Source organism: Geotrypetes seraphini, chromosome 5 (genome assembly GCF_902459505.1).
Source record: "Geotrypetes seraphini chromosome 5, aGeoSer1.1, whole genome shotgun sequence".
NCBI classification, from domain to species: domain Eukaryota; kingdom Metazoa; phylum Chordata; class Amphibia; order Gymnophiona; family Dermophiidae; genus Geotrypetes; species Geotrypetes seraphini.
The window spans coordinates 42,140,728-42,166,082 of NC_047088.1; the positions used below are offsets into that span (position 1 = coordinate 42,140,728).

At 46.4% G+C, this 25,355-nt stretch overlaps 1 protein-coding gene across 4 annotated transcripts in view; it reads left to right on the plus strand.

The window, feature by feature from the left end:
* The window catches only part of MAP7D3 (MAP7 domain containing 3), a 289,399-nt gene that overhangs the window by 168,636 nt on the left and 95,408 nt on the right, over positions 1-25,355 (plus strand). For all 4 annotated transcript variants that reach the window (XM_033945723.1, XM_033945721.1, XM_033945722.1 and 1 more), the window contains one exon: positions 17,197-17,308. In XM_033945723.1, the coding sequence (XP_033801614.1) occupies positions 17,197-17,308 (112 nt within the window). The remainder of the gene's footprint in view (positions 1-17,196; positions 17,309-25,355) is intronic.

The following is a 25,355-nucleotide window of genomic DNA, read 5'->3' on the forward strand; positions in this document are numbered from 1 at the left end:
CATCAATGTCACATAAATCTGTTGGAACTCGGAGCGATTTTCAAGGCTCTCAACGCTTTTCAACATCTTCGTGACCAGGTAGTCCTCCTCCGGACGGACAACCAAGTCGCCATGTATTATGTCAACAAACATGTATTATGTCTGCCTCCCTTTGTCAAGAAGCTCTGAAGGTTTGGGACTGGGCAATCCGCCACAACACCTTCCTCAAAGCTGTCTACATTCAAGGGGTGAATAATTGCTTGGCGGACAACTTGAGTCGTCTTCTTCAACCACACGAATGGACTCTTCATTCCTCGTCTCTTCATCACATTTTTTCACAATGGGGAACCCCTCAGATAGTCCTCTTTGCGGCTCCCCATAACTTCAAACTGCCTCAGTTCTGCTCCAGGATATACTCTCCTCACCGTCTCGAGGCAGATGCTTTTCTTCTGAAATGGAAGAATCTCTTCCTATACGCATTCCCTCCATTCCCTCTCATTCTCAAGACTCTGGTCAAGTTGAAGAACGATCATGCCACCATGATTCTAATCGCTCCTCGGTGGCCAAGACAACCTTGGTACTCCCTTCTACTTCAACTCAGCACAAGGGAGCCATACCTTCTACCAGTTTTTCCTTCTCCACATAGAGTCAAGGATCTCTGCTTCATCCCAACCTGCAGTCTCTACACCTGACAGCTTGGTACCTTTCAACGTAACTCCTCTTCAGTTTTCTCAATCTGTAAGAGATGTCTTAGAAGCTTCTAGGAAGGCTACTACTAGACAATGCTATCACCAAAAGTGGACTAGATTTTCTACGTGGTGTTTTTCTCATCATACGGAACCTCAGCATTCCTCCTTATCTTCTGTTTTGGACTATCTGTTGCACTTATCCAATTCTGACCTCAAGTCTACATCTATCCGAGTCCATCTCAGTGTAATTGCGGCTTTCCATCAGCCTATTGAAGGGAAACCCCTCTCTGCTCATCCAGTGGTTTCCAAATTCATGAAATGACTCTTCAATGTTAAACCTCCTCTCAAACTGCCTCCTGTGGTTTGGGACCTCAATGTTGTCCTTTCTCAACTCATGCAGCCTCAATTTGAACCAATTCATAAGGCTCATCTGAAGTATCTCACTTGGAAAGTGGTGTTTCTCATAGCCCTCACTTCCGCTCGAAGAGTCAGTGAACTGCAAGCTTTAGTTACTGACCCACCTTTCTCTGTGTTCCATCATGATAAGGTGGTTCTTCATACTCATCCTAAATTCCTACCTAAAGTGGTCTCGGAATTTCATCTCAACCAATCTATCGTGTTTCCAATGTTTTTTCCAAAACCTCATTCTCATCCTGGAGAATCAGCTCTTCATACTCTGGACTGTAAACGTGCTTTGGCCTTCTACTTGGAACGCACCAAACCACACAGAACTGCTCCTCAACTTTTTGTTTCCTTTGATCCAAATAAGTTGTGCCATCCTATTTCTAAGCGTACCATCTCCAACTGGATGGCGGCTTGTATCTCTTTATGCTATGCCCATGCTGGATTACTCCTTCACAGTAAAGTCACAGCCCATAAAGTCAGAGCAATGGCAGCTTCAGTAGCTTTCCTCAGATCTACACCTATTGAGGAAATTTGTAGAGCTGCTACTTGGTCCTCGGTTCATACCTTCACTTCTCACTATTGTCTGGATACTTTCTCCAGACAGGATGGACAGTTTGGCCAAACAGTATTACAAAATTTATTCTCCTAAATTGCCAACACTCCCACCATCCCATTCTGGTTAGCTTGGAGGTTACCCATATGTGAGAATACCTGCCTGCTTGTCCTGGGATAAAGCACAGTTACTTACCGTAACAGGTGTTATCCAGGGACAGCAGGCAGCTAGTCTCACAACCCACCCACCTCCCCTGGTTGGCTTCTCTGCTAGCTATCTGAACTGAGGAGACGTGCCCTGCGTTGGGCGGGAAGGCACTCGCAGATGCGCGGTGCGGGCGACTTGAAACTTCAAGTTTCTTCAAGCAAGTATGCTTGCGAAGCGTCCACATCTGGGCTCCGTCGATGATGTCACCCATATGTGAGAATAGTTGCCTGCTGTCCCTGGGTAACACCTGTTACGGTAAGTAACTGTGCTTATTGTAGCGGTGGAATATTATTTTCAGGAAATTTCAAAACTATATTTAAAAAGGAATGAAATAAATCCCTAGGCGATTGAAATTTGGAGACAGGAAAGTTTAAAAGTCTCAAGTTCAAGTTCCTATTTGCATTTTCCAAGTATTCAATTTTCCTAGTGAGTAGAACCTTTTCCTTCAATTGTAAGTTAGTAGAAACCTTCACTTCTGCCATTGATTTCTCCAATTTGTCCATTCTAACAGACTGTTGTTGGAATTTCTCTTCAAAAGTTTTAAATTGAATATTAGTATTCTGTACTGAAGCAACAAACTGGGAGCATACCTTATGCAGTCTCCAAGGCATTCCAGATCGCCTCCATGTCTTATCACCGCTGGTTTAATCAGGGGAGCAGGGATAGATATTCCAGAGGACTGCACCAAAGGTTTCACTTTCGCATTCTCTGCTACACTCTGAGGTTCAAATCCTCCAAGCACCAGTGCCGACTGTGAGAAAGTCGGCAAGTTGTGATTCCCATCCGGGGTCAGGGGTGAGACCTGCTACACCACCGGAGACATCAATTCCGGCGCTTCCTGTGCAGCTGAGGGCGTCCCTGACATCGTCCTGGGATGCGGAGAAACTCCAGGCCCCAAAGGGCTGAGCGATATTTCGCCCTCCAAGACCGAGGTCTGCTCTCCTCAGTCAGCAGAAACGCCCGCTCCAGCTGGAACAGCATAAGCTGTTATTGCCGCTTGTCGTGTCAGAGAAGTGGAAGAGGAGGCGAGAAGAACACTCTTCTGCTTACCCCTGCGCTTTGGCATAGCGAAAAAGGTAAATTTTCTGGAGAAAAAATGTAAAAGTTGCCGACAAGAGCAGGAACCACTTGAAGCATGACTCACTCCGTCGCCATCTTCATTCCCTTTCCCAATTTTGTTTTTAAGTTATTTTTAGCACTTGCAAGTTTTGTTTTTGCAAGAAAACCACTCAAATGGACTTCCCAGGGCAGGATGTCATGGATTCATGCCTTGTTTGCGGTAGATGGCTGATGGGTATGCAGCCGTGTTTTAATGTGTGATGTAACCCTTAAAGGGAGCAAAATTTGCCCAGACCCTATGCCTTCAACCTCTGAAAGGGGTCTTCCCACTATTGCTGCTCGGGTACCTATGAAAATGACATTGGGAGATCCCAGAGAGTGCGCCAACGGCTCTCAGACGAAATGAAAGCACACTTTGAGGGCAAAATCTCAAAGTTAACACAAACATTCTACAAAGGGTCCGCAAGAAATGGATGGATTTCTATCGATTTTATTAATTTGATGTATCAGGCTTCTTTGGATAAGAAATCTCTGCCTGCCTTTCCGTAGATATCTTTGCCGAACCCCCTCCTCCTCTGGACCAAGGTATTGTCTCTTGCCTCCTTTCTGGGGTCCCGGTCAGTGCGCTGGTTATGCCTACGGTTGTTCTAGATGCCCTTTCAATGCCTCTGCTTACGCAAGGGGGCACCACGGCTGCTAGAAATGTGGCAGCCCTGGCGGATCTCTTGGATCCAGATTAAAGTGGAACCCAAGTTCTGGGGGTGGATCCCCCTGTGCACAGATTTTTTCAGCCTGCGTATCTGGTGGATTTGATCTCAGAATCTTTTCAAGAATTGAAGCTGCAGGCTGACAGCCTGTCACTGTGGAGTGTTTCCTCATGAGGGCCCTGAGACCACAATTCATCTTTTTTCCTGATCATCCTAACATAATTCGGATCCTTAAAGGCATTTGGGAGGTGCCTGAGGGACCTTTGAAACGTGCTCATGCCATGTCTCAGCTTTATCCTATGGCGGACACTTTTAACAAGCATTTCTCTTCTCCACAGGTGGATTCCTTGGTTGCTCAGGTCACCAAATGCACTTCTCTCCCCAGTGACGGGGTGGTCCTGAAGGATGTCCAGAACTGGTATGTGGATTCCATTCTTGAACACCTGTTTGACTTGGTGGCCGCTGGCATACAGACAGCGTTGGCCTCTTCCTACATGGCCAGAGTCTACCATTCCCAGCTCCACCATGATTCTGACACTGTTGTACACCGGGACCTGAATTCCCTGGTCTTGGGTATGGACTATGTGGTTGATGCCCTATCTGACATTTGAAGGTTCTCTCTAAGATGTCCACCTCTTCCATCTCAGTTCACAGGAGAGGTCAGAGAGGAAAAGGAGCAGGAGGCATCAAGTCTGGCTTTGGTAGGGGTAAAGAAAATCCCTGCCAGGTCTTTTGCCCAGATGAATGAAGTGGCTTGCTTAATAGAGTCTATCAGGCAATTACAAAAAGAAATAGCCTTCTTGAGAACACAGGATAGTGCTATGCCTATTCCAAAGGTTGAGAGAGAAGTAGTGGATACTGTGGCGACTATGGACCAAGAGAATAATTTGAAGACCCTAGTGGCCAAGCTGTGCCACTAAGTTGCAGCCCCGAAAAAGGTTCAATTGCACAAAAGAGAGAAAGCCACAGAGAAAAAATTCTGGAAAAGACAAGAAATACTATGAGACTCAAATACCACCCAGTACATACAACAGTAATGAAAAGGTGGGCTTACTTCTCACTACAGGTATACAGAAGGAAGCTACTGGCAAAACAATAATCCACTGGCTGGAGAGTACAACGTAGAGCTTCGCATGAAACTAAGCCTACCAAATCCTCACCTCTGCATGTCGTGTGAGTGAACTTCAAGCTCTTTTATTGGAGACTCCCTTCTCAAGATCTACCATGATAGAATAGTACTTTGAACTCATTCAAAATTCCTATATAAAGTTGTCTCAGAATTCCACCTCAACCAATCCATAGTTCTTGTTTTCTTTACAAACCTGCGTAACCATCCTGGAGAATCAGCTCTTCACATCTTAGACTGCAAATGTGATTTGGCATACTATCTGGACTGGTCTAAACCTCATAGAGCAGGGGTCTCAAAGTCCCTCCTTGAGGGCCGCAATCCAGTCAGGTTTTCAGGATTTCCCCAATGAATATGCATGAGATCTATGTACATGCACTACTTTCAATGCATATTCATTGTGGAAATCCTGAAAACCTGACTGGATTGCGGCCCTCAAGGAGGGACTTTGAGATCCCTGTCATAGAGGATATTCCCAGTTTTTTGTGGCTTTTGACTCTTAGCAGACTTGGAGTTCCTGTTACCAAGAGAACCATCTCCACTTGGCTAATGGATTATGTATATCTCCTTTGCATATACTCAGGCTGGGCTAATGCTCCAAGGACAAGTAACAGCTCACAATGTCCGATCTATGGCTGTTTTGGTGGCTCCACTCTACATCTGTGAAGGATAACTGCAATGTGGCTACTTGGTCCTCAATCCATACCTTTACTTCTCACAACTGTTTGGAACCAAACTCCAGAAGCAACAATTGGCTTTGACAAGCAGTTCTGCAAAATCTTTTTAATTCCTGAGTGCCATCTTTCCCTCTAACTCTCTTGGGTTTCGCCAGAATTATGTTTAAATATCCGTCCTCTTTGTCCGGGCAGCTTGGGGGAGTCCCACACGTAAAAATATTATGCCTACTTGTCCTCAGAGAAAGCAAAGATTCTTACCTGAAGCAGGTGTTCTCTGAAGACAAGAGTCATATATTCTCACAACCTGCCCACTTCCCTTAGTTGGTTGCTTAGCTTTTTTACTGAATTGATAGTCCCATAAGCCGACATCAGACGGGAAGGCACTGGCACATGTGTGGTATGGGCACTGCCTAAAGATTTAAAGTAACAGTGCATTTGCTAGTGTCTGTACCAGGTTCCATTGGGGGGGAGCAAGCTTTTAAGAAGCGACATACCTGTTTCCCTCTCGTTACTTCCCTTCCCTCTACCCTTCCTTTTATTTTCATTTTTCATTGTAATTAAAACTTCCCTATCCCCCAAAACCTCTCGTTTCTAATCAGTCTTAATTCGTTATAATTATAGGTTTATCCTCTTTATTTTACCTTACCCAAATCACAAATAATATTAGACCTTTTTAATTTTTAACATTGTAAACCGCCCAGATACTTGTGATGGTCAGTATATTAAGCCATGAATAAACTTGAAACTAAACTTGAAACATGTCATCCCCTTGTTGAGAATATACCATATATGCTCAAATACAAACCTAAATTTGGGGGCCAAACAAATGGCCCAAAAATGGAGGTCTCAGTTTATATTCGGCTCAGCGCTACCCCTCCCCCCCACCTCATGAACCTGTTGCAGGCTTCTGGTGGTCTAGCGGGCTGGGACAGGAGGGATCCCTTCCGTCTCCTGTCCTGGCTGACTCTAATAACTTTTACCTCCCTCCCCCTCCCCGGTATACCTTTTAAATCCCGGTGGTCCAGCGGTGGGCCGGGACAGCAGGGATACCTCCCGCATCCTGTCCCTGCCGATTCTAAAAATGTTTACCTCCCTCCTGCTTCTCCCACGTATCTTTAGAATCCCTGTAGTCCAGCAGTGAACTCGCGGCAGCCAATCATCTAGCGGCTCTGCACAGGCAGGAGCGAAGGAAGGTCGCTTCTGCTGTTGTTCACCATTGGACCACCAGAGATTTCAAAGGTATGTTGTGGAGGCAGAAGATAGGTAAAAATGTTTAGAATCAGCTGGGACAGGAGACAGGAGGGATCTCTGCAGTCCCATCCCACTGCTGGACCACCAGGAGTTATGGCAGGCCCAATGGAGGCCTGCGAGACATCGGGAGGGAGAGGGGACAGAACCTGGCAGGGAGGGAGGGGAGCTGGGTGCAGAGATAGGGATGGAGGGAGGAGGGCTGAATGCAGAGCCTGGCAGAGCAGGGATGGAAGAGAAACAGGGCAGAGCAAGGCACTGCACTTGAATATTACCCCCCCCCTTTCTTGGTTTATATTCAAATTAACCTTTTTTCCTCCTTTTTTTGGGGGGGGGAAGGTTAGCTCAGTTTATATTTGGGTCTGTTTATATTCTGCTGTCCTTGGAGAACACCTGCTGCAGATAAGTATCTTTGCTGTATCAGTCTGCAAAGCTGCAGCCACTACACAGTTCTATGCTACTGATTTGCAGTCATTTTAATAAAAACTCAAAAATAAAATATTTGAACACTGAAAACAGTGTTCTCCCCAGAAATTTTTTCCAGCTGGGTGGCATGAAAAAGTAGCCGGGCGGGGCAGGGAAATTAGGTGGTGGGGAAAATTAAGGGCTCCTTTTACTAAGCTGCAATAGCTTTTTTAGCGCGTGCAGAATTGCCACGCTACACGGCTAGAACTAATGCCAGCTCAATGCTGGCGTTAGCGTCTTAGCACGTGCAGCAATTCTGCGAGAGCTAGGCACGCGGTAAAACCGCTATCGCAGCTTAGTAAAAGGAGCCCTAAATGTGTATTATTTGTATTAGTTAATTATTATTAGTTATTTTCCAATGCTCAATATAACTGCCTTTCTTAAGGTTTGACACTTGTTCCATAATATTTTTATTAAATTTAAGAAGTATCCAATTTCTAGAAGTGAATAATTAGATATTTGCCCTCTTTCAAATGGTATAGAGCAGCGTCTCTCAAACTTTTTTAACTCCGACACACTAAACGGAGCAAATGTTTTTTGTGGCACACTAAATGCAGCAAATGTTTTTCATGGCTGGAAAAAATTTCTGGGGAGAACACTGTTGCCGTTAGTTTTCAAGGTCCAATCACATCAAAGAATGATGCTTATCTGGGCAGTTGTATAATAAAAAGAATGGATAAGATAACATGAGAAGTGAAATTGTCTTGAATCAGAGGGATACATACCCTGTAGGTCCTAAAAGCAGACTTGTGGATTAAATATAAACTATGAAGGCAGTGGCGTGCCTAGCATATGTGACACCCGAGGCCCATCATTTTTGACACCCCCTCATCTGTATGAAAAACATGATTTTTAGTAACAATCCACACATCACATAATAGTGTACCTAGGAAAAGGCAGCATCTTACATATTGCAGTGAACAGTACATCAGTACACCCATTGTAAAACTAAACAAGCCAGACTAGTACAGATCAATCCTAACTGAAAACCATGTCTTTCGAACACACAGAACACAGAAAACACCTTCGCCTAGTATGGAATATGTAATCACAAACTAACCCCTCTCCCTTTTACAAAACCGTAATGTGGTTTTTAGCCATGGTGGTAACAGTTCAGACTCTCATAGAATTCTAAGCAATTACCACCATGGCCAGTGCTAAAAAAATGCTCTACAGTTTTGTAAAAGGGGGGATAAAATAGAAAAATGTAGACATAGGTTAAATTGAACCACCAAGAAGCTGGACTCTGCATACAATGCAACACCACAGAAACAGCGATGCATCTCCCCTAAAGCAAAAAAATAAATAAATAGAATTTTTTTGGTTTCTGCTTTCCTCATAGTCTTGTCACTCTCTTCCTTTCATCCACTGTCTACCCTCTCTCTGCCCCTTCTATATGGCATCTTCTCTCCTTGTATTCCCCTTCCATCTCTCCCTTCACCCCTATTATTCTGGCATCCATCTTCTACCATTCCCTCCTCCAATGGTCTGGCATCTCTCTCCTCTTCTTCCCTTCCCTCTCCCACACCCCCATGGTCTGGCATTTCACTCTCTCTTCTCCCTTTCCCCCACTTCCATTAGCATCTGCCCCCTTTCTTTCCCTCCAACCCAATTCCATCCAGTATCCTTCCCCCTTATGTCTCTCTCTCCTTTCCCTGCACACCAATTCCATCAGCATCTGCCCTCTTTCTCTCCCTCCACCACCCTTCCATACCACCCTGACCCCCTTTTTCTTCCTCCGCCACCCTTCTATGCTCCTCTCTCCCTCCAATCCAGAAAGGTCCCATGATGACTGCTTCTGTTGCCTCTGGAAGATGTAAGTGACGTTGGAGGGGGTGGGACGGCAGATGCAGGGAGTTGCGGCAAGGTTCCACAATGACTGCAGCTGCTGGTCCACCCCTTCCGACATCACTTACGTCTTCTGGAGGCAGAGGCGGCAAATGCAGTCATCGCAGGACCTTCCTGCACTTCAGTGCGACTGCCGACTCTGCTTCGGAATAAGTACGGCAGCCGTGCTGAGGTGCAGGTGCCATTTAGAGCAGCTTGGAAGGTTCTGGATCCAGCCGGCTGTGTACCCCCCTAGGGCTGGCACCCGGGGCGGTCTGCCACTGTATGAGGGGACAAAAAATAATAAAAGAATGGATACTTGACCGATTTAGACATGTCATACAATTATAACCACAAAAATATTTCATTAAATGTAATTCTAACCTCAAAAGGCTCCAGACGAAAAGCAGACTATAGAAAGGAAACCAGAAAGACCAAACACATATTACTAAGATCCAACTGCTAAAATCGGACATGTCCATTATGAAGAGATGTGTGGATCACCGCTACTTATAACGAGTGAATCTTTAAATGAGACAGTAACGAATAGCCAGACCTGGTGGATGGAAGTGATAAATACTGGAGCCAAAACCAGAGCACCATGATGAAACTTGAATGGAAATATGGTTACCTATTTATACTTTTGATTAAAATTGCGATGCGAACATGTCATAGAAAAGAATAAATAATGTGTAAACTAAAAACCAAGAACAACATATTGTAACACTGAACTTAGAATTAATGAAATAATATGCTAAAATAACTTAACCCCCCCCTCTAAAATAGGGGGGGTTACTTAAAATAATGGCTGGTTACAAACAGTATGCCTAGACTATATAGACTAGAGAATGACACGGGGAAAAAATCTGTCCCCATCACTGCATCGTCCCCGGCCCACCATCCTCTGCACCGCCCCGTCACCGCCGTTCCCTTCACCGCCATCCCTTTCACCGCCTCGTCACCGCCACTGCCCCCGCAGCATCCATATAAGCCTTAGTACTGTGAAACACCATGAAGACAGAAGAGATTACTGCCACTACTACTACTGCACTGAGAATCTGTTTCAGTGCCTCTGCCCTGTAGTAAAAACAGAACATAAAATAAATCAATTGACTTGTCCTCCCTTGTAATGACGTGTCCCCCATGTTCACCTATAGCTCGAATCAGGTCAATTGTGCACACTAAAAATGCAGGAGGATCTGGAACGTGAGCGCAGGCAGGCAGTGATACAAAAACAGCAGACACCCATAAGAACATAAGCAGTGCCTCCGCCGGGTCAGACCATAGGTCCATCATGCCCAGCAGTCCGCTCCCGCGGCGGCCCAAACCTGTCTGAATCACCAGAAGGGGCCCCCTTGCCACCTTGGTTTCCCATTCAAGTCCCATCCTCCCATCGAAGTCCCAACCCTCCGGTCCTGCACATGCACGACCTGGTCGGGTTTCTATACTTATTTCCTGGATACTTCTCTCAGTATCCCACGATCCCTTTATCCCTCAGGAATCCGTCCAATCCCTGTTTGAATCCCTGTACCGTACTCTGCCTGACCACTTCCTCCGGTAGCGCATTCCAAGTGTCCACGACCCTTTGGGTGAAAAAAAACTTCCTTGCATTTGTCTTGAACCTATCTCCCTTCAGTTTCTCCGAATGCCCCCTCGTACCTGTTGTCCCCTTCAGTCTGAAGAATCTGTCCCTATCCACCCTCTCTATGCCCCTCATGATCTTGAAGGTCATAGAGAGGGTGGATAGGGACAGATTCTTCAGACTGAAGGGGACAACAGGTACGAGGGGGCATTCGGAGAAACTGAAGGGAGATAGGTTCAAGACAAATGCAAGGAAGTTTTTTTTCACCCAAAGGGTCGTGGACACTTGGAATGCGCTACCCGACCGATTGCAGTGTTCCGCCATCTCTCTCCCTCCATCTCACCTTAGATGTAGAGTATGCCGGCTTTCTTTTTCACCCAGCCGCACGTGCGGGTGCTCATTTGTTCAATATTCTCCTCTGACGCAACCGGAAACAGGAAGTTGTAAGAAAGGAGAAGATTGATCAACTCAAGCAGCCGCGCAAGCGCAGCTTTTTGAACGCATGCGGCTGGGCGAAAAAGAAAGCTGGCATACTCTACATCAGTGTTTTTCAACCTTTTTACACCCGTGAACCGGCAGAAATAAAAGAATTATTTTGTGGACCGGCAAACTACTAGGACTAAAATTTTAAAACTCTGTTTCCGCCCCATCTCCGCAAGCTTGGTCACCTCAGTAACTATAGAAAAATAGACAAATATAGTGCAAAATATAGACAGCAGATGTAACTTCTCAAAACTGACACATTTTGATCACGAAATTGAAAATAAAATCATTTTTCCTACCTTTGCTGTCTGGTGATTGATTTCATGAGTCTCTGGTTGCGTTTCCTTCTGTCTGTGTATCCTTTCTTTCATTTCTTTCTTTCTGCACTCAGGCCCAAGAATTGTCCCTTTCTATTCTCTCCCTCTTTCCTTCCTATGTCCTTAGTGCCCCCAGTGCCGCCTTCCCATGTCTTTAGTGCCCCAGTGCCTCCTTCCCATGTCCTTAGTGCCCCTTCCTGTCTTTAGTGCTCCCAGTGCTTCCTTCCCATGTCTTTAGTGCCCCCATTGCCTCCTTCCCATGTCTTTAGTGTCCCCAGTACCTCTTTCCCATGTCTTTAGTGTCCCCAGTGCCTCATTCCCATGTCCTTAGTGTCCCCAATGCTTCCTTCCCATGTCCTTAGTACCCCCAGTGCTTCCTTCCCATGTCTTTAGTGCCCCCAGTGCCTCCTTCCCATGTCTTTAGTGCCCCCAGTGCCTCCTTCCCATGTCTTTAGTGCCCCAGTGCCTCCTTCCCATGTCCTTAGTGCCTCCTTCCCATGTCTTTAGTGCCCCCAGTGCCTCCTTCCCATGTCTTTAGTGCCCCCAGTGCCTCCTTCCCATGTCTTTAGTGCCCCCAGTGCCTCCTTCCCATGTCCTTAGTGCCCCTTCCTGTCTTTAGTGCCCCCAGTGCCTCCTTCCCATGTCCTTAGTGCCCCTTCCTGTCTTTAGTGCCCCAGTGCCTCTTTCCCATGTCTTTAGTGCCTCAGTGCCTCCTTCCCATGTCCTTAGTGCCCCTTACTGTCTTTAGTGCCCCCAGTGCCTCCTTCCCATGTCTTTAGTGCCCCCAGTGCCTCCTTCCCATGTCTTTAGTGCCCCTAGTGCCTCCTTCCTATGTCCCTCTCACTGCCTTCCACACTTTGTCCTACCCCCACCCCCGAATCCTGCCTGCCTACCTTTCTCCCTCCCTAGCCAAAGCCAGCCTGCTGCCTCCCTGCCGCTCAAATAATTAAAAAAAAAAAAAGCCTCCTTCCTTTTCCCCTGCTCTTACCGCCATGCTCATGCTGCAGCTACTAAAGCCAACTCAATTCTGAAGTCGGAGAGGACGTTCTGGGCCAGCCAGGCAGCGATTGGCTGGCCCAGAACGTCCTCTCCGATGTCAGAATTGACGTCGGAAAGACTTCCTCTCGGCTTTAGTAGCTGCAGCATGAGCATTGCGGTAAGAGCAGGGGAAAAGGAAGGAGCCTTTTTTTTTTGCGCGGACCAGCAGAAATTCAACCACGGGGCGGTGAATGGCCTTGTCCCCGTCCCGCAGAGGCCACTATTTTTTCTTCCCCGTTTCGGCGGGTTACCCGCGGCTAAATGCGACTAGCCGTGGGTAACCCGCCACCGTGTCATTCTCTAATATAGACCTAAATAGGGCAAAAGTAAACGTATGGGAAATGAACAGCTGATAATACAGAGTGTATCTTGAAAACATAAGCCAATAGTAGCTCAAAGACAAGCCGACCGGGTAGATGAAAAGTGAAACCTGGGAAAGATCTAAATTATTGTTCAAATGAGCTTCTATTAAAACCAAAGAATAAAACCACAGCACTCAGGAAAGTAAAAAAGGGAGACTAAAATGGACTTACCGAAAAGGTCTCTGCACTGATGAGATAAACTTGTACACAGAATAAATGTGAACACGCAACAGTGGGGCTATGATATTTGATCTGTTGAAAGAGGCGCCAAAAAAGTGTCGGCAGTGGATTGAATGTACACTGATAGGGGAGGGGCATCGGGCTGTTAAAAAAATGCTGCTTTAATAAATAAATGAAAATACTGGTGAAAAACTAAATAAAAAACCAAAACCATGATAAAATGCTGAACCTGACTGCAAGTGGTAGTGAAAGTAGCATAAGGCACCCGTAGTACTGTTAATGCCAGAAAAAAGAAACGTGCTGTACATGAGGAGAAAAAAGAATGTGGTGATAAGATGTAAAGTGCTGGCCCCTCACCACACCACTTGATAAAACTAAGGAGCGATGTTCTAGAGCAGGGGTGTCCACACTTTTTGGGCTTGCGAGCTACTTTTAAAATGACCAAGTCAAAATTATCTACCAACAATAAAATTTTTTAAAAAACACAAAGCACACTGTACACAGAGAAAATGCTAATTATCATTCCTATTCCGGGGTTTTTTCAAAGAGGTCAAAGCAGATGACTCTATGCACTGTCACCTCACTAACAAACAGACAAATACCCCCCTCCCTTTTTACTAAACCACGATAGCAGTTTTTAGCGCAGGGAGCTGCGCTGAATGCCCAGCGCTGCTCTCGACGCTTATAGGCTCCCTGCGCTAAAAACCTCTATTGCGGTTTAGTACAAGGGGACCATAGTGTAAAATATAGACAGCAGATATAAATTTAGACACATTTTGATCACTAAATTTAAAATAAAATCATTTTTCCTACCTTGTCTGGTGATTTCATGAGACTCTGGTTGCACTTTCTTCTTCTGACTGTGCATCCAATCTTTCTTTCAGACTGTATGCTTCCTCTCCTCCACACCTCATTCCCTCCCCCAACTTTTTCTTCCTCTCTCCCTGACACCTCGTCGCCCACTCTTTTAGTTTGTTCAGGTCCCTTTGTAAATCCTCACAGTCCACTAAATAGTTTGGTGTCATCTGCAAATTTTATTACTTCGCACTTCGTCCCTGTTTCTAGATCGTCTATAAATATATTGAACAGCAGCGGTCCGAATACCGATCCCTGCAGAACACCGCTTGTGACCCTCATCCAGTCCAAGTAGTGGCCCTTCACCCCTACCCTCTGTTTCCTATCCGCCAACCAGTTTCTGATCCATCTGTGTGTGTCTCCGTCCACCCCATGGTTCTTCAGTTTCCGGAGTAGACGCTCGTGAGGCACCTTGTCAAAGGCTTTTTGGAAATCAAGGTATATGATGTCTATGGGATTTCCTCTGTCCATTCGTTTGTTAATTCCTTCGAAGAAGTGCAATAAGTTCGTTAGACACAATCTTCCCTTGTAGAAGCCGTGCTGGCTTGTTTTCATCAGTTTGTTTCTATCTAGATGTTCATCAATGCTTTCTTTTATCAGTGCTTCCGCCATTTTCCCCGGAACCGAGGTCAGATTCTCCGGTCTGTAGTTTCCCAGGTCACCTCTCGATCCTTTTTTAAAGATGGGCGTAACATTAGCTATCCTCCAATCCTCAGGGATCACGTCTGTTTTCAGAGATAGGTTACAAACCCGCTGTAGTAGTTCTGCTATTTCCTCCTTTAGTTCCTTCAAAACCCTGGGGTGGATTCCGTCCGGGCCCGGAGATTTGTCACTTTTTAATCTATCTATCTATCTGCTTATGTTCGTCCTCGAGGCTTACCTCCATTGATGTTAATTTTTCTGCTTGATCTCCTGTGAATATTTTTTCAGGTTCCGGCATGTTGGATGTATCCTCTTTTGTAAATACCGACGAAAAGAACATGTTTAGTCTATCCGCCACTTCTTTTTCTTCCTTCACCATTCCTTTCTTATCTCCATCATTCAGTGGTCCCACCTCCTCCCTTGCCGGCTGCTTCCCTTTAACATATCTGAAGAGCGGTTTGAAATCTCGCGCTTCCCTGGCTAGCTTCTCTTCATATTCTCTTTTTGCTCTTCTGACTACGAGGTGACATTCTTTTTGATGCTTCCTGTGCTCTTTCCAGTTCTCCCCGGTTTTGTCCTTTTTCCATATCCGGAATGAATATTTCTTGTCTCTTGTTGCTTTCTTCACTTCTTTAGTTATCCATGCTGGGTCTTTTGTTCGGCTCTTTTTGCATCCTTTTCTAATTCTGGGGATATACAGGTTTTGTGCCTCACTCACCGTGTCCTTGAATAATGACCAGGCTTGCTCTACAGTCTATGATTTCTTTGAGCTGTTCCTAAGTTTCTTTCTTACCATTACTTTCATCGCCTTGTAGTTTCCTTTCTTGAAGTTCAAAGTCGTTGCTGTGGTTCTCTTCCCCTTCGATATTCCTACTTCAACCTTGAACTTGATCATACTGTGATTGCTGTTTCCCAACGGTCCCACTACCTCCACTTCCTTTGCAGGTCCTCTTAGCCCATTAAGGATTAGGTCCAGAGTGGCATTCCCTCTCGTTGGTTCTCTGACAAGCTGTTCCATGAAGCAGTCCTGTAAAGCTTCCAGGAATCCGGTCTTCCTAGCACATTTTGAGTTTCCAAGACTCCAGTCTATCCCGGGATAGTTGAAGTCTCCCATAACAATCGTGTTACCACTTTTGCATTCTCGCCTTATCTCTGCTTTCATATCTTCATCGTTTGCTTTGGATTGCCCAGGTGGACGATAGTACAGGCCCATCTTTATCTCGTGCCCATTTCTTCCCGGTATTTTAACCCATAGTGATTCCAATTTGTTGATCATCGCCACTGTGTCTACACTGGTCGAGTGTATGTTATCCTTTATGTATAGGGCTATTCCTCCTCCTTTTTGACCTGGTCTGTCTTCACGATAGAGTTTGTACCCTGGCAATACTATATCCCATTTGTTTTCTTCATTCCACCATGTTTCAGAGATCCCAATGATGTCTATGTTCTCTTTTTTGGCCATGACTTCTAATTCTCCCATTTTGTTCCTTAGGCTCCTTGCATTAGTATACATGCAGTTTAAGTCCTGGTATTTTTTTGTCTTCATTTTCATTTCCTGCGCTACATTCTTATCATCCTCTTGATCGGTCAACTCTTGTTTTTTGCCGGTTGTGTCTTCTCTGCATTTTTCCGAATCATCGACATTTGGTTGACTGTCGGCTTTCCCCTTCTTCTTAGTTTAAAGCCTGCTCTATTCCTTTCCTGATGTTGTTTGCTAGAAGTCTTGTTCCCACCGCACTCAGGTGTAGTCCATCTCTCCTGAAGAGCTTGTTCTTGCCCTAAAACATTGTCCAGTTCTTCACGAAGTGGAACCCCTCTTCCTCACACCATATCCTCATCCATGCATTTACTGATTGCAGTTCCGTCTGCCTCTTCACATCTGCCCTCGGTACTGGTAGGATCTCTGAAAATGCTATCTTCTGAGTCCTCATCTTCAGCTTCCTTCCCAGAATCTTGAACTGCTCAATCAGTGCAGTCCTGCTATAGTCTCTCCTGCTGACATCATTTGTCCCGATGTGGATCATCACTGTGGTCTCTTCCGTCTCTTCTCCTTCTAGGATCCTTTAAATTCTGTTGACGATATCTTTTGTTCTTGTTCCTGGGAGGCAGGTCACTAGTCGATCCTTTCTCCCTCCTGCTATGTGGCTATCTACTTGCCTTAGGATTGAGTCTCCCACTAGGATCACAGATTTTCCTCTTTCAGTTTTCGCTCCGGCCGCAGGTCTGTGTCTTCGATGTGCTTCACTGCTTCCTCTTCTAGGCATCGGCCAGACCTTGCCTCCCCTTCCTGCGGGATACCTCTATGGGCTTCTTCTTCCTTGAAGTCGGATTGCTCCTGTTTACCATTCCATGTGGGTGTATCTTCATCTTCCCTATGCTGTGTTTGTTCTTCCACCCTCCTGTAAGCCTCCTCAATAAACTTCTCGAGCTCCCTGACTTGTTGGACCACTGAGGAAGGCGTGTTCGCCAAAACACGGACCGTGTAGGGTCCGGTTGGATTTTTATCACTGTATTTTTTATCATTGTACTTTTTAAATTGAATTTTCATGTTTTTATATGTCAGTGTTTAATAAATTATCTCCGGAACATCTGTATCCACAGGTTTTTGTTTAAATAAACAGAAACATACATATAAGTTGCAAAGTATGGGTAAAATGTAATGCAGAATAATTAAAATGAAAAGTATCAACTAAAACACATTTGAAGTAACCCTAGAGGCTGAGTATGAGTATATAAATTCATATTTTATTAGCTTAATTTTGTTACCTTAGAATTCCATATCAAAAATATTTCAGGGACCACAACTGCTGAAGAAGCTGCTAAAATCTTGGCAGAGAAACGGCGCCTTGCACGGGAACAAAGAGAGCGTGAAAAGGAGGAAAGCATTCAGAGACTGGAGGAGGAGAGGTAATTTTTGTCCATTGAATGAATAATATTGCCTTACTGACATATTTATAAAGATTTCAGCTTTTAAATCCATCATTTTATTGTTGACACTTTTTATTTGTATTTATTATTATTTTTTTAATGTAAGATCATTTAAACACACTTATTCTCTGAGGACCAGCAGGATGAAATTACCACACATATAGGTGTTGTCATCTAACAGAGTCATGCACAGAAACTGCTTTCCAGCATCTTCTGAAAGGTTTTGATGGCAGTCACTACGCATCCCTGCACCTTCCTTCTTGCCATCATTGTATGAGACCAAGCCAGTCTTATCTTTTATTCGGAACTGAGAGATCATGTTTGATCAGATCTTATTTCATTCTTCATTTTCTTCACTTGTATAAATGTTCACATGGAGCCAGTGCCTTCTATCCCACTTTAGTGTTTTAGTTAGATTTTCAACACTTTAGAAGTTTCCTTTTTTTTGTTTTGCCTTGGCTCACTAGGCTCCCTTAAGCCTCCAGCATCTCAGTCAGGATAGACTTTTTGTCAAGGTCAGGTTGTTTGATTTTGCTTATGCTATTTTTCCCAATTTGTCTCTTAAAATTTTCAGTGATCAAGGGTATTTATTAACTCTGCTACAGTGTTCTTGATGTCTAAAGGAAGATTAAATCTTCTGCTTCTTTGCAAATTAAGTTACAGATTGATGAGACATCTTCAAACTTCATACTTGCAAAAGAGTAGCTACCTGCTCCTTATTTTCTGAACAACTAAAAAAAGCAGGATTGCAACCTTGATAGACACTGCTGTTTCTACCCACAGGTTGAAAAAGCTCTTTCAGATACAGTAATGACTAAAAAACATCGTACCTCCAAAGCTGGTGCTGCTCCCGTTACAACTTCTGCATCAGTTCAGACTGGTGGCTTGATACATGATCACTGTCTGGTTTCATGTACAAGTTGTATGCATGTTGAATCCCTCGTGAAAGAAGTACAAGAACTAAGAGACAAGGTGGCAAGACTAAGAGACATCAGTGAAAAACTGAAATCCTTCCCAGATATGGATTTTAATGCATCAGGGATCTCCAACAAAGGGGTTGGAGACATTGAGCTAAAAGAGGATGGTTGGACGCAAATCACCAGACCCTGCAAAGTAAACCTAATTACTTCATCTTCTGTTGAACTGAAGAACCGATTTGCAGCCCTAGAGGTAGAAGATATAATATTTTAAAAACAGGAGAAAATGGAGCTCAAAAATCTTAAAGCTGCTAGAGCAGCATGAGGTAGTGGTGGGTGGTGATTATTTCCTGAGAGGTACAGAGGCACTTATTTGCAGACTGGACATGATATCAAGAGAGGTGTGCTGTCTGCCTGGTGCAAAGATTCAAGATGTAACGAAATGTTTGCCGAGACTCATAAAGCCTAAAGACAGTTATCCTATGCTGCTTATCTATGTTGGCACAAATTATACTGTTAGACACCCCACTGAACGTATCAAGAGTGACTTCATAGCCCTGGGACAAAGGGTGAAGCAATTAGGTGCACAGGCAAAGTTCTTGCCAATCCTTCCTGTCCTAGGTAAAGGACAAATGATAGAAACTTGCATGATAGAGCTGAATGCTTGGCTGCATGGTTGGTGCAGACATGAACACTTTGGATTCCTAGAACTATTCAGCACAGATGTCGTCCATCTTTCCAAGAAGGGACGAAGTGTCTTCAGTAACAGATTGGCTAATATATTGAAGAGGTCTTTAAACTAAATTTACTGGGGATGGGTGTTAAAATGCCCCAAGGTGATTAATAACTCTCAGAAATATAAAACAAAAGGGTAATAGCTGGAAAGCATTGTATACTAATGCCCATAGTATGTGTAACAAAATTCCAGATCTATAAGCTCTAATAGTTGAAGCTGAATTGGATTTAGTGGCGGTCATGAAGATATGGTTCACAGAGAATCAGGATTGGGATATAGTACCTAGATATAATCTATACAGGAGGGATAGAGTAGGTAAAAAGAATGGAGGAGTGGTGTATGTTTAGGATATTAAAGTGACAGAATTGCAAGATGTAGGGGGTAAAGAAGCACTGTGGGTTAATCTGGAAAGAGATAATGGAAAATGTATTTACATTGGTGTAATATATATAGGCCTCCTTCACAGTCGGAAGAAATGGACTAGGATTTAATTAAAGACGTTCACAAGATAGCTAGGAAAGGGGACATACTACTGCTAAGTGATTTTAATATGTCTGACGTTGATTGGACTGTCCCTGCTGTGGGGTTGTCTAGAAGCAGAGAGATCTTGGAGTTGTTACGGGAAGAATTGTTCCAACAATTAGTAACAGAATCCATGTGGGATAGATCTATTATCCCAGGACAAGCAGGCAGCATATTCTCACTGATGGGTGATGCCATCGACGGAGCCCCAGTACGGACACTTTAGAGCGAATTGCACTCTAAGAACTTAGAAAGTTCTGGCTAGCCCGCACTGCGCATGCGCGAGTGCCTTCCCGCCCGACGTAGGCACGCAGTTTCTTAGTTTCCGCGGAGCTAAGAAGTCGCATTCCAATGGCTGTTGAATTTTTTCTTCGCTGCCTTCCCACTCACGCGGTATTTTTTCTTGACTTTTTTTGTCTCTTTTCATTTCTTTTTTATTTGTCTATAAAAATAAAACTTTAATTTTTTTCTTTTTTTCTGGCCACGGTCCGGCGGGGCCTGTTGCCACAATTCAAGACTCGACCTTTGAGTTTGCTGCGGCCGCGTTTCCCTTCATGTCCCGTCCACAGTCGGGTTTCAAAAAGTGCCAATGGTGTGCTTGCCCTTACAGATCTGCATCACTGGTGCCTCCAGTGTTTGGGTCCAGACCACAGGGCTGATTCCTGCACCCATTGTTCTTCTCTTCAGAAGCGGACCCTCAAAAACCATCAGATTCAGCAGCAGTTATTGTTTGGCTCCGGTATGAAGGTATGGTTCGACACCGGCTCCGACGTTGGCGTCCACACTGAAATCGGCGTCCCATCAGTCAACACTGCAAGAATCTTGCTCGGTGTCACAGCCAGTAGGTAAGCTGGCTAAGAAGCCTTCCCCTACCCCATCGGGCCCTCAGGTCGCTTCAGCAGTGAGCCAAGTCCTGCAGACCTCGAGGCATCCCAAGAAACGCTCGGATCCCATTGAGGTGAGTGCCTCATCATCGGCCTCCTCATCTCTGGAGCGCAGAGTGGCATCAAAGGTACCGGCGAAAAAGCAAGCGGTACCAGTGCAGTCTCTGGACGACAAAATTGCAGCCATACTGCAAGTCCAGTTAAGGGAGCAGTTACAACATATACTTCCTGCCTTGCTGATACCGGCTCCCTTGGTGCCCATCCAGTCTGAGCCTTTGACATCGGCATTGACCCTTACTGCACCAGTTTGCTCTGCCTCTTCGGTGTCGATGCCAGTTCTTTCGGCTGAGCCTGTCTCCTCGGTACCGATCTTTGCGGAACCAGTGTCTACGGTTGTACCGCCTCAGCAAAGGGTTGTTTCGGTATCGCCGGGCCCGGGGGTCGATGTCGGAACCAGTTCGACATCATCGTTCTTCCCTTACCTCCCCTGACGCGATGTTAGTCAGATCGGGGAAATCGGTGCGGAAGACCAGAAATATTGAGCCCTCAACTCTAGATTCTCGGGGTCGATTATCACCGGTGAGGGACCCAGATCTCTGGGATGATTCTGAAGAGCCTCTTGTGACAGAGGATGAGGCTTCTTCTGATAAAGATCCTTTTTCTCAAGAGCCTGTTCCTAAACCAGAACAGACTTCTTTTTCAAAGATTTGAGGGAAATGTCAGATACTTTCTATCTTTCTAGAATCTAATTCCAAAAAATATAAAGCATTTTTGGATGCATTGGAGTTTGATCAGCTTCCTAAGGAGTTCCTGACATTTTACGGGAGACTTTTTATAAAAATCTTGAAACTCCTTTGACAGTACCTGGTGCTTCTCGCAAGCTTGACACCCCTATATAGAGTGATTCCTATTCTGAGCTTTGACAAGCCTCAGCTTCCTCATGAATCCCTCCTGGTGGAGTCTACTCTAAAGAAGTCTGCTGGGGCCAGTGTATATGCTTCTGTTCCTCCTGGCAGAGAGGGTAAGGCCATGGACCACTTTGGCAAGCGTTTATATCAAAATGCCATGCTTGCCAACTGGTCTGGTAATTATGCTTTCCATTTTTCCTTTTATCTCAAGCATTTGGTTCAGCAAGTGTCTGCCCTTCAGAAGTATCTTCCTTAACACAAGGTTCCTTTTCTACAACAGTATACTTTCATTATCCCAGGACAAGCAGGCAGCATATTCTTAACACATGGGTGACGTCACCGACGGAGCCCTCGGTACGGACCTTTTTAACTAGAAGTTTCTAGTTGGCCGCACCGCGCGTGCGCGAGTGCCTTCCCGCCCGACGGAGGAGTGCGTGGTCCCCAGTTTCTTCGTTTCCGCGGAGCGAAGAAGACGCGTGTGTTTTTTCAACGGCCGTTGAAACCACTTTTTGCCTTCCCGCTCGCGCTTTTTTCCATATTTTTTCTTCTTTTGCCTTCGGGTTTCTTTTTTCTTTGCTTTGTAAAAAAAAATAAAAATAAAAATTTGCTTTTCCCCCCCCTTTTTTCGATTTTGCCCCGGCGGGGCCTGTTGCCATTATACAGGCCTCGGGGTTCGATTTTGCGGAGGCCGTTTTCCCCTTCATGCTCCCGCAGGTCGGTTTTAAAAAGTGCCAGCGGTGTGCACGCCCGATCTCCCTCACTGACCCACACAATTGGTGTTTGCAGTGTTTGGGTCCGGAGCATCGGGCGGACTCCTGCACCCGCTGTGCCACTCTTCAAAAGAGAACCCTTAAAAACCGAAGAATTCAACAAACTCTTCTCTTCGGCACCGGGTCGGCGATGGACTCCTCGACATCGACAGCGGTACCACAGAAATCGGCACCATCTACGTCGACACCGCCCGACCCCACATCGGCGTCTCTGGCGCCAGGTAAGCCGGCTAAGAAGCCTTCCTCTTCCCTCGAGCGCCCTCCAACTACGGTGGCGACACCGACCTTACCGGCATCGCACCGGTCCCGCAAGCGCTCCGCCCCGATCTCGGTGAGTGCCTCGTCATCGGCCTCCTCATCGCCGGGGCGTGGAGCGGCATCTAAGGAACCGAAGAAAAAGAAAGCGGTTCCGATGCCACCCCTAGATGAATGTATCTCGGCCATCTTAAAAGTTCAACTCCAGGAACAGTTACAGCAACAACTCAAGCACCTGTTGCCCACTATCCTGGCACCGCTCATTCCGGTACCAGACCGGCCCGAGCCCCGTACCGAACCCCCGGTATCCACCCCTTCGGTACCTATCAACACCTCCATGCCGATTCTTTCGGCTGAGCAGCTTCATACCCATCCAGTGGTTCACACCCATACCACATCGGATCCTCCTCGGCACCAGGCAGTGCGTCATTCTTCCCGGGACCGGGATCGACGCCGATCTTCCTCTCCTGGTACCGTTTCGGTGCGCTCTGGCAAATCTTTATCCAAGACTCACCATACCGCACCTTCCACCCCGGTGTCCCGACATGCACCAGAGGTCCGGGACCCTGACTTATGGGAGGACTCCCCTCTCGGTACCGAGGAGGATCCCTCCTCATCTGATGAGGACCCATCGGCACCCGATGCCACATCCAAACCGGAGCAGTCCTCTTTTTCAAAATTCCTGAGGGAGATGTCTGCAGCCCTGTCCCTCCCTTTGGAATCTGACTCAAAGAAGTCTCAAGCCTTCCTGGAGGCTTTAGATTTCGAACAACCTCCTAAGGAATTTCTCAAGCTTCCCGTGCATGACATCCTACGGGAGACTTTTTACAAAAACTGGGAGAATCCCCTTACGGTACCGGGGGCCCCCCGCAAACTAGACAACCTCTATCGGGTCATCCCTATCCCAGGGTTCGACAAGTCTCAATTGCCCCATGAGTCCCTTCTTGTTGAATCCACCTTGAAAAAGACTCAGGGCTCCAGTGTCTATGCCTCTACCCCTCCTGGCAGAGAGGGTAAGACCATGGACAAGTTTGGCAAGAGGCTCTACCAGAATGCCATGCTGGCCAACAGGGCGAACAACTATTCATTCCATTTTTCATTTTACATGAAACATTTGGTTCAACAGCTATCCGCCCTCCAAAAATACCTCCCGGAACGAAAGGTTCCACTTTTCCAGCAACACATCTCTGGCCTCCTTCAGTTGCGCAAGTTTATGGTCCGCTCGATATACGACTCATTCGAGCTCACCTCCCGTGCCTCTGCCATGGCCGTAGCCATGCGCCGCTTGGCCTGGCTGAGAGTCTCCGACCTGGACATCAATCACCAGGATCGCCTAGCCAATGCCCCCTGTCTCGGGGATGAGCTTTTTGGAGAGTCACTGGATTCCACCACCCAGAAACTCTCCGCCCATGAAACAAGGTGGGACACCCTGATCAAACCAAAGAAGAAGGCTCCGCCTGCCCGACCTTATCGACCTCAGTCATCTTATCAGCGCAGGTTCTCAGCCAGGCCACTCAATCAGCCGCCTCAACAACCTCGGCGGCCACGTCAACAGCAGCACCATGCCCAGGCTCGTTCTCAGGCCACTCAACCCTCCAAGCCTCTTCAGCCTGCTAAGCAATCCCAGCCCTTTTGACTCTTCTCTCCAGGGCATAGCCAGTCATCCACCCTCGCTACCTCTTCCGCAACCAATCGGAGGTCGTCTCACTGTATTCTCCAGCCGTTGGGAGGTCATCACATCGGACCAATGGGTCCTCAACATCATCCGCCACGGCTACTCTCTCAACTTCCAGACTCTTCCAACAGACAACCCTCCCGTAGAGTCTGCTTCACACTCATCTCAAGCCCCCCTCCTTCTGAGGGAGGTTCAATCCCTCCTCCTTCTCAACGCCATCGAAGAAGTACCTCCAGATCAAAGGGGTCAGGGATTCTACTCCCGCTACTTCCTGGTACCCAAAAAGACGGGAGACCTCCGTCCCATTCTCGATCTCAGGGACCTCAACAAGTGTCTGGTCAAGGAGAAGTTCAGAATGCTCTCCCTTGCCACGCTCTACCCTCTTCTTTCTCAGCACGACTGGCTATGTTCCCTGGACCTCAAAGAGGCCTACACTCACATCTCCATCAATCCGAATTCTCGCCGCTATCTGCGGTACTACACCGCCACTATCAGTACAAGGTGCTACCGTTTGGCCTCGCTTCCTCACCCAGGGTCTTCACCAAGTGCCTCATAGTAGTGGCGGCCTTCCTCAGGTCTCACAACCTCCAGGTGTTCCCCTACTTGGACGATTGGTTGGTGAAGGCACCTACATCTCAACTTGTGCTACAGGCTACTCATCACACCATCTCTCTCCTCCACCTCCTGGGGTTCGAGATCAACTACCCCAAGTCGCTTCTGCTTCCCACCCAGCGACTTCAATTCATCGGAGCTGTTCTGGACACCACTCTAATGAGGGCCTTTCTCCCCTCCGATCGTCAGTGCACTCTGCTCCACCTCTGTCGTCAGGTGCTCCAACACTCCTCCATTCCTGCTCGACAAATGATGGTCCTCCTGGGACACATGGCCTCGACAGTACATGTCCTTCCTCTGGCACGTCTCCACCTCCGCACGCCTCAATGGACTCTCGCCAACCAATGGTCACAGACTACGGATCTTCTTTCTCATCCCATCTCTGTGACATCATCTCTTCAGCAATCTCTCCAATGGTGGTTGAACTCCTCAAATCTTTCCAGGGGTCTGCTCTTTCATCTGCCCCCTCATTCTATGATCATCACCACGGATGCGTCCCCCTATGCGTGGGGAGCTCACCTGGGAGATCTACGCACCCAGGGCCTTTGGACCCCACAGGAGCGTCGACATCACATCAATTTCCTGGAACTCAGAGCCATGTTCTACGCCCTCAAGGCTTTCCAACATCTTCTCTGTCCTCAGGTTCTCCTCCTGTGCACGGACAATCAAGTCGCCATGTATTACATAAACAAGCAAGGCGGCACCGGATCTCGCCCCCTTTGTTTGGAGGCTCTACGCATCTGGACC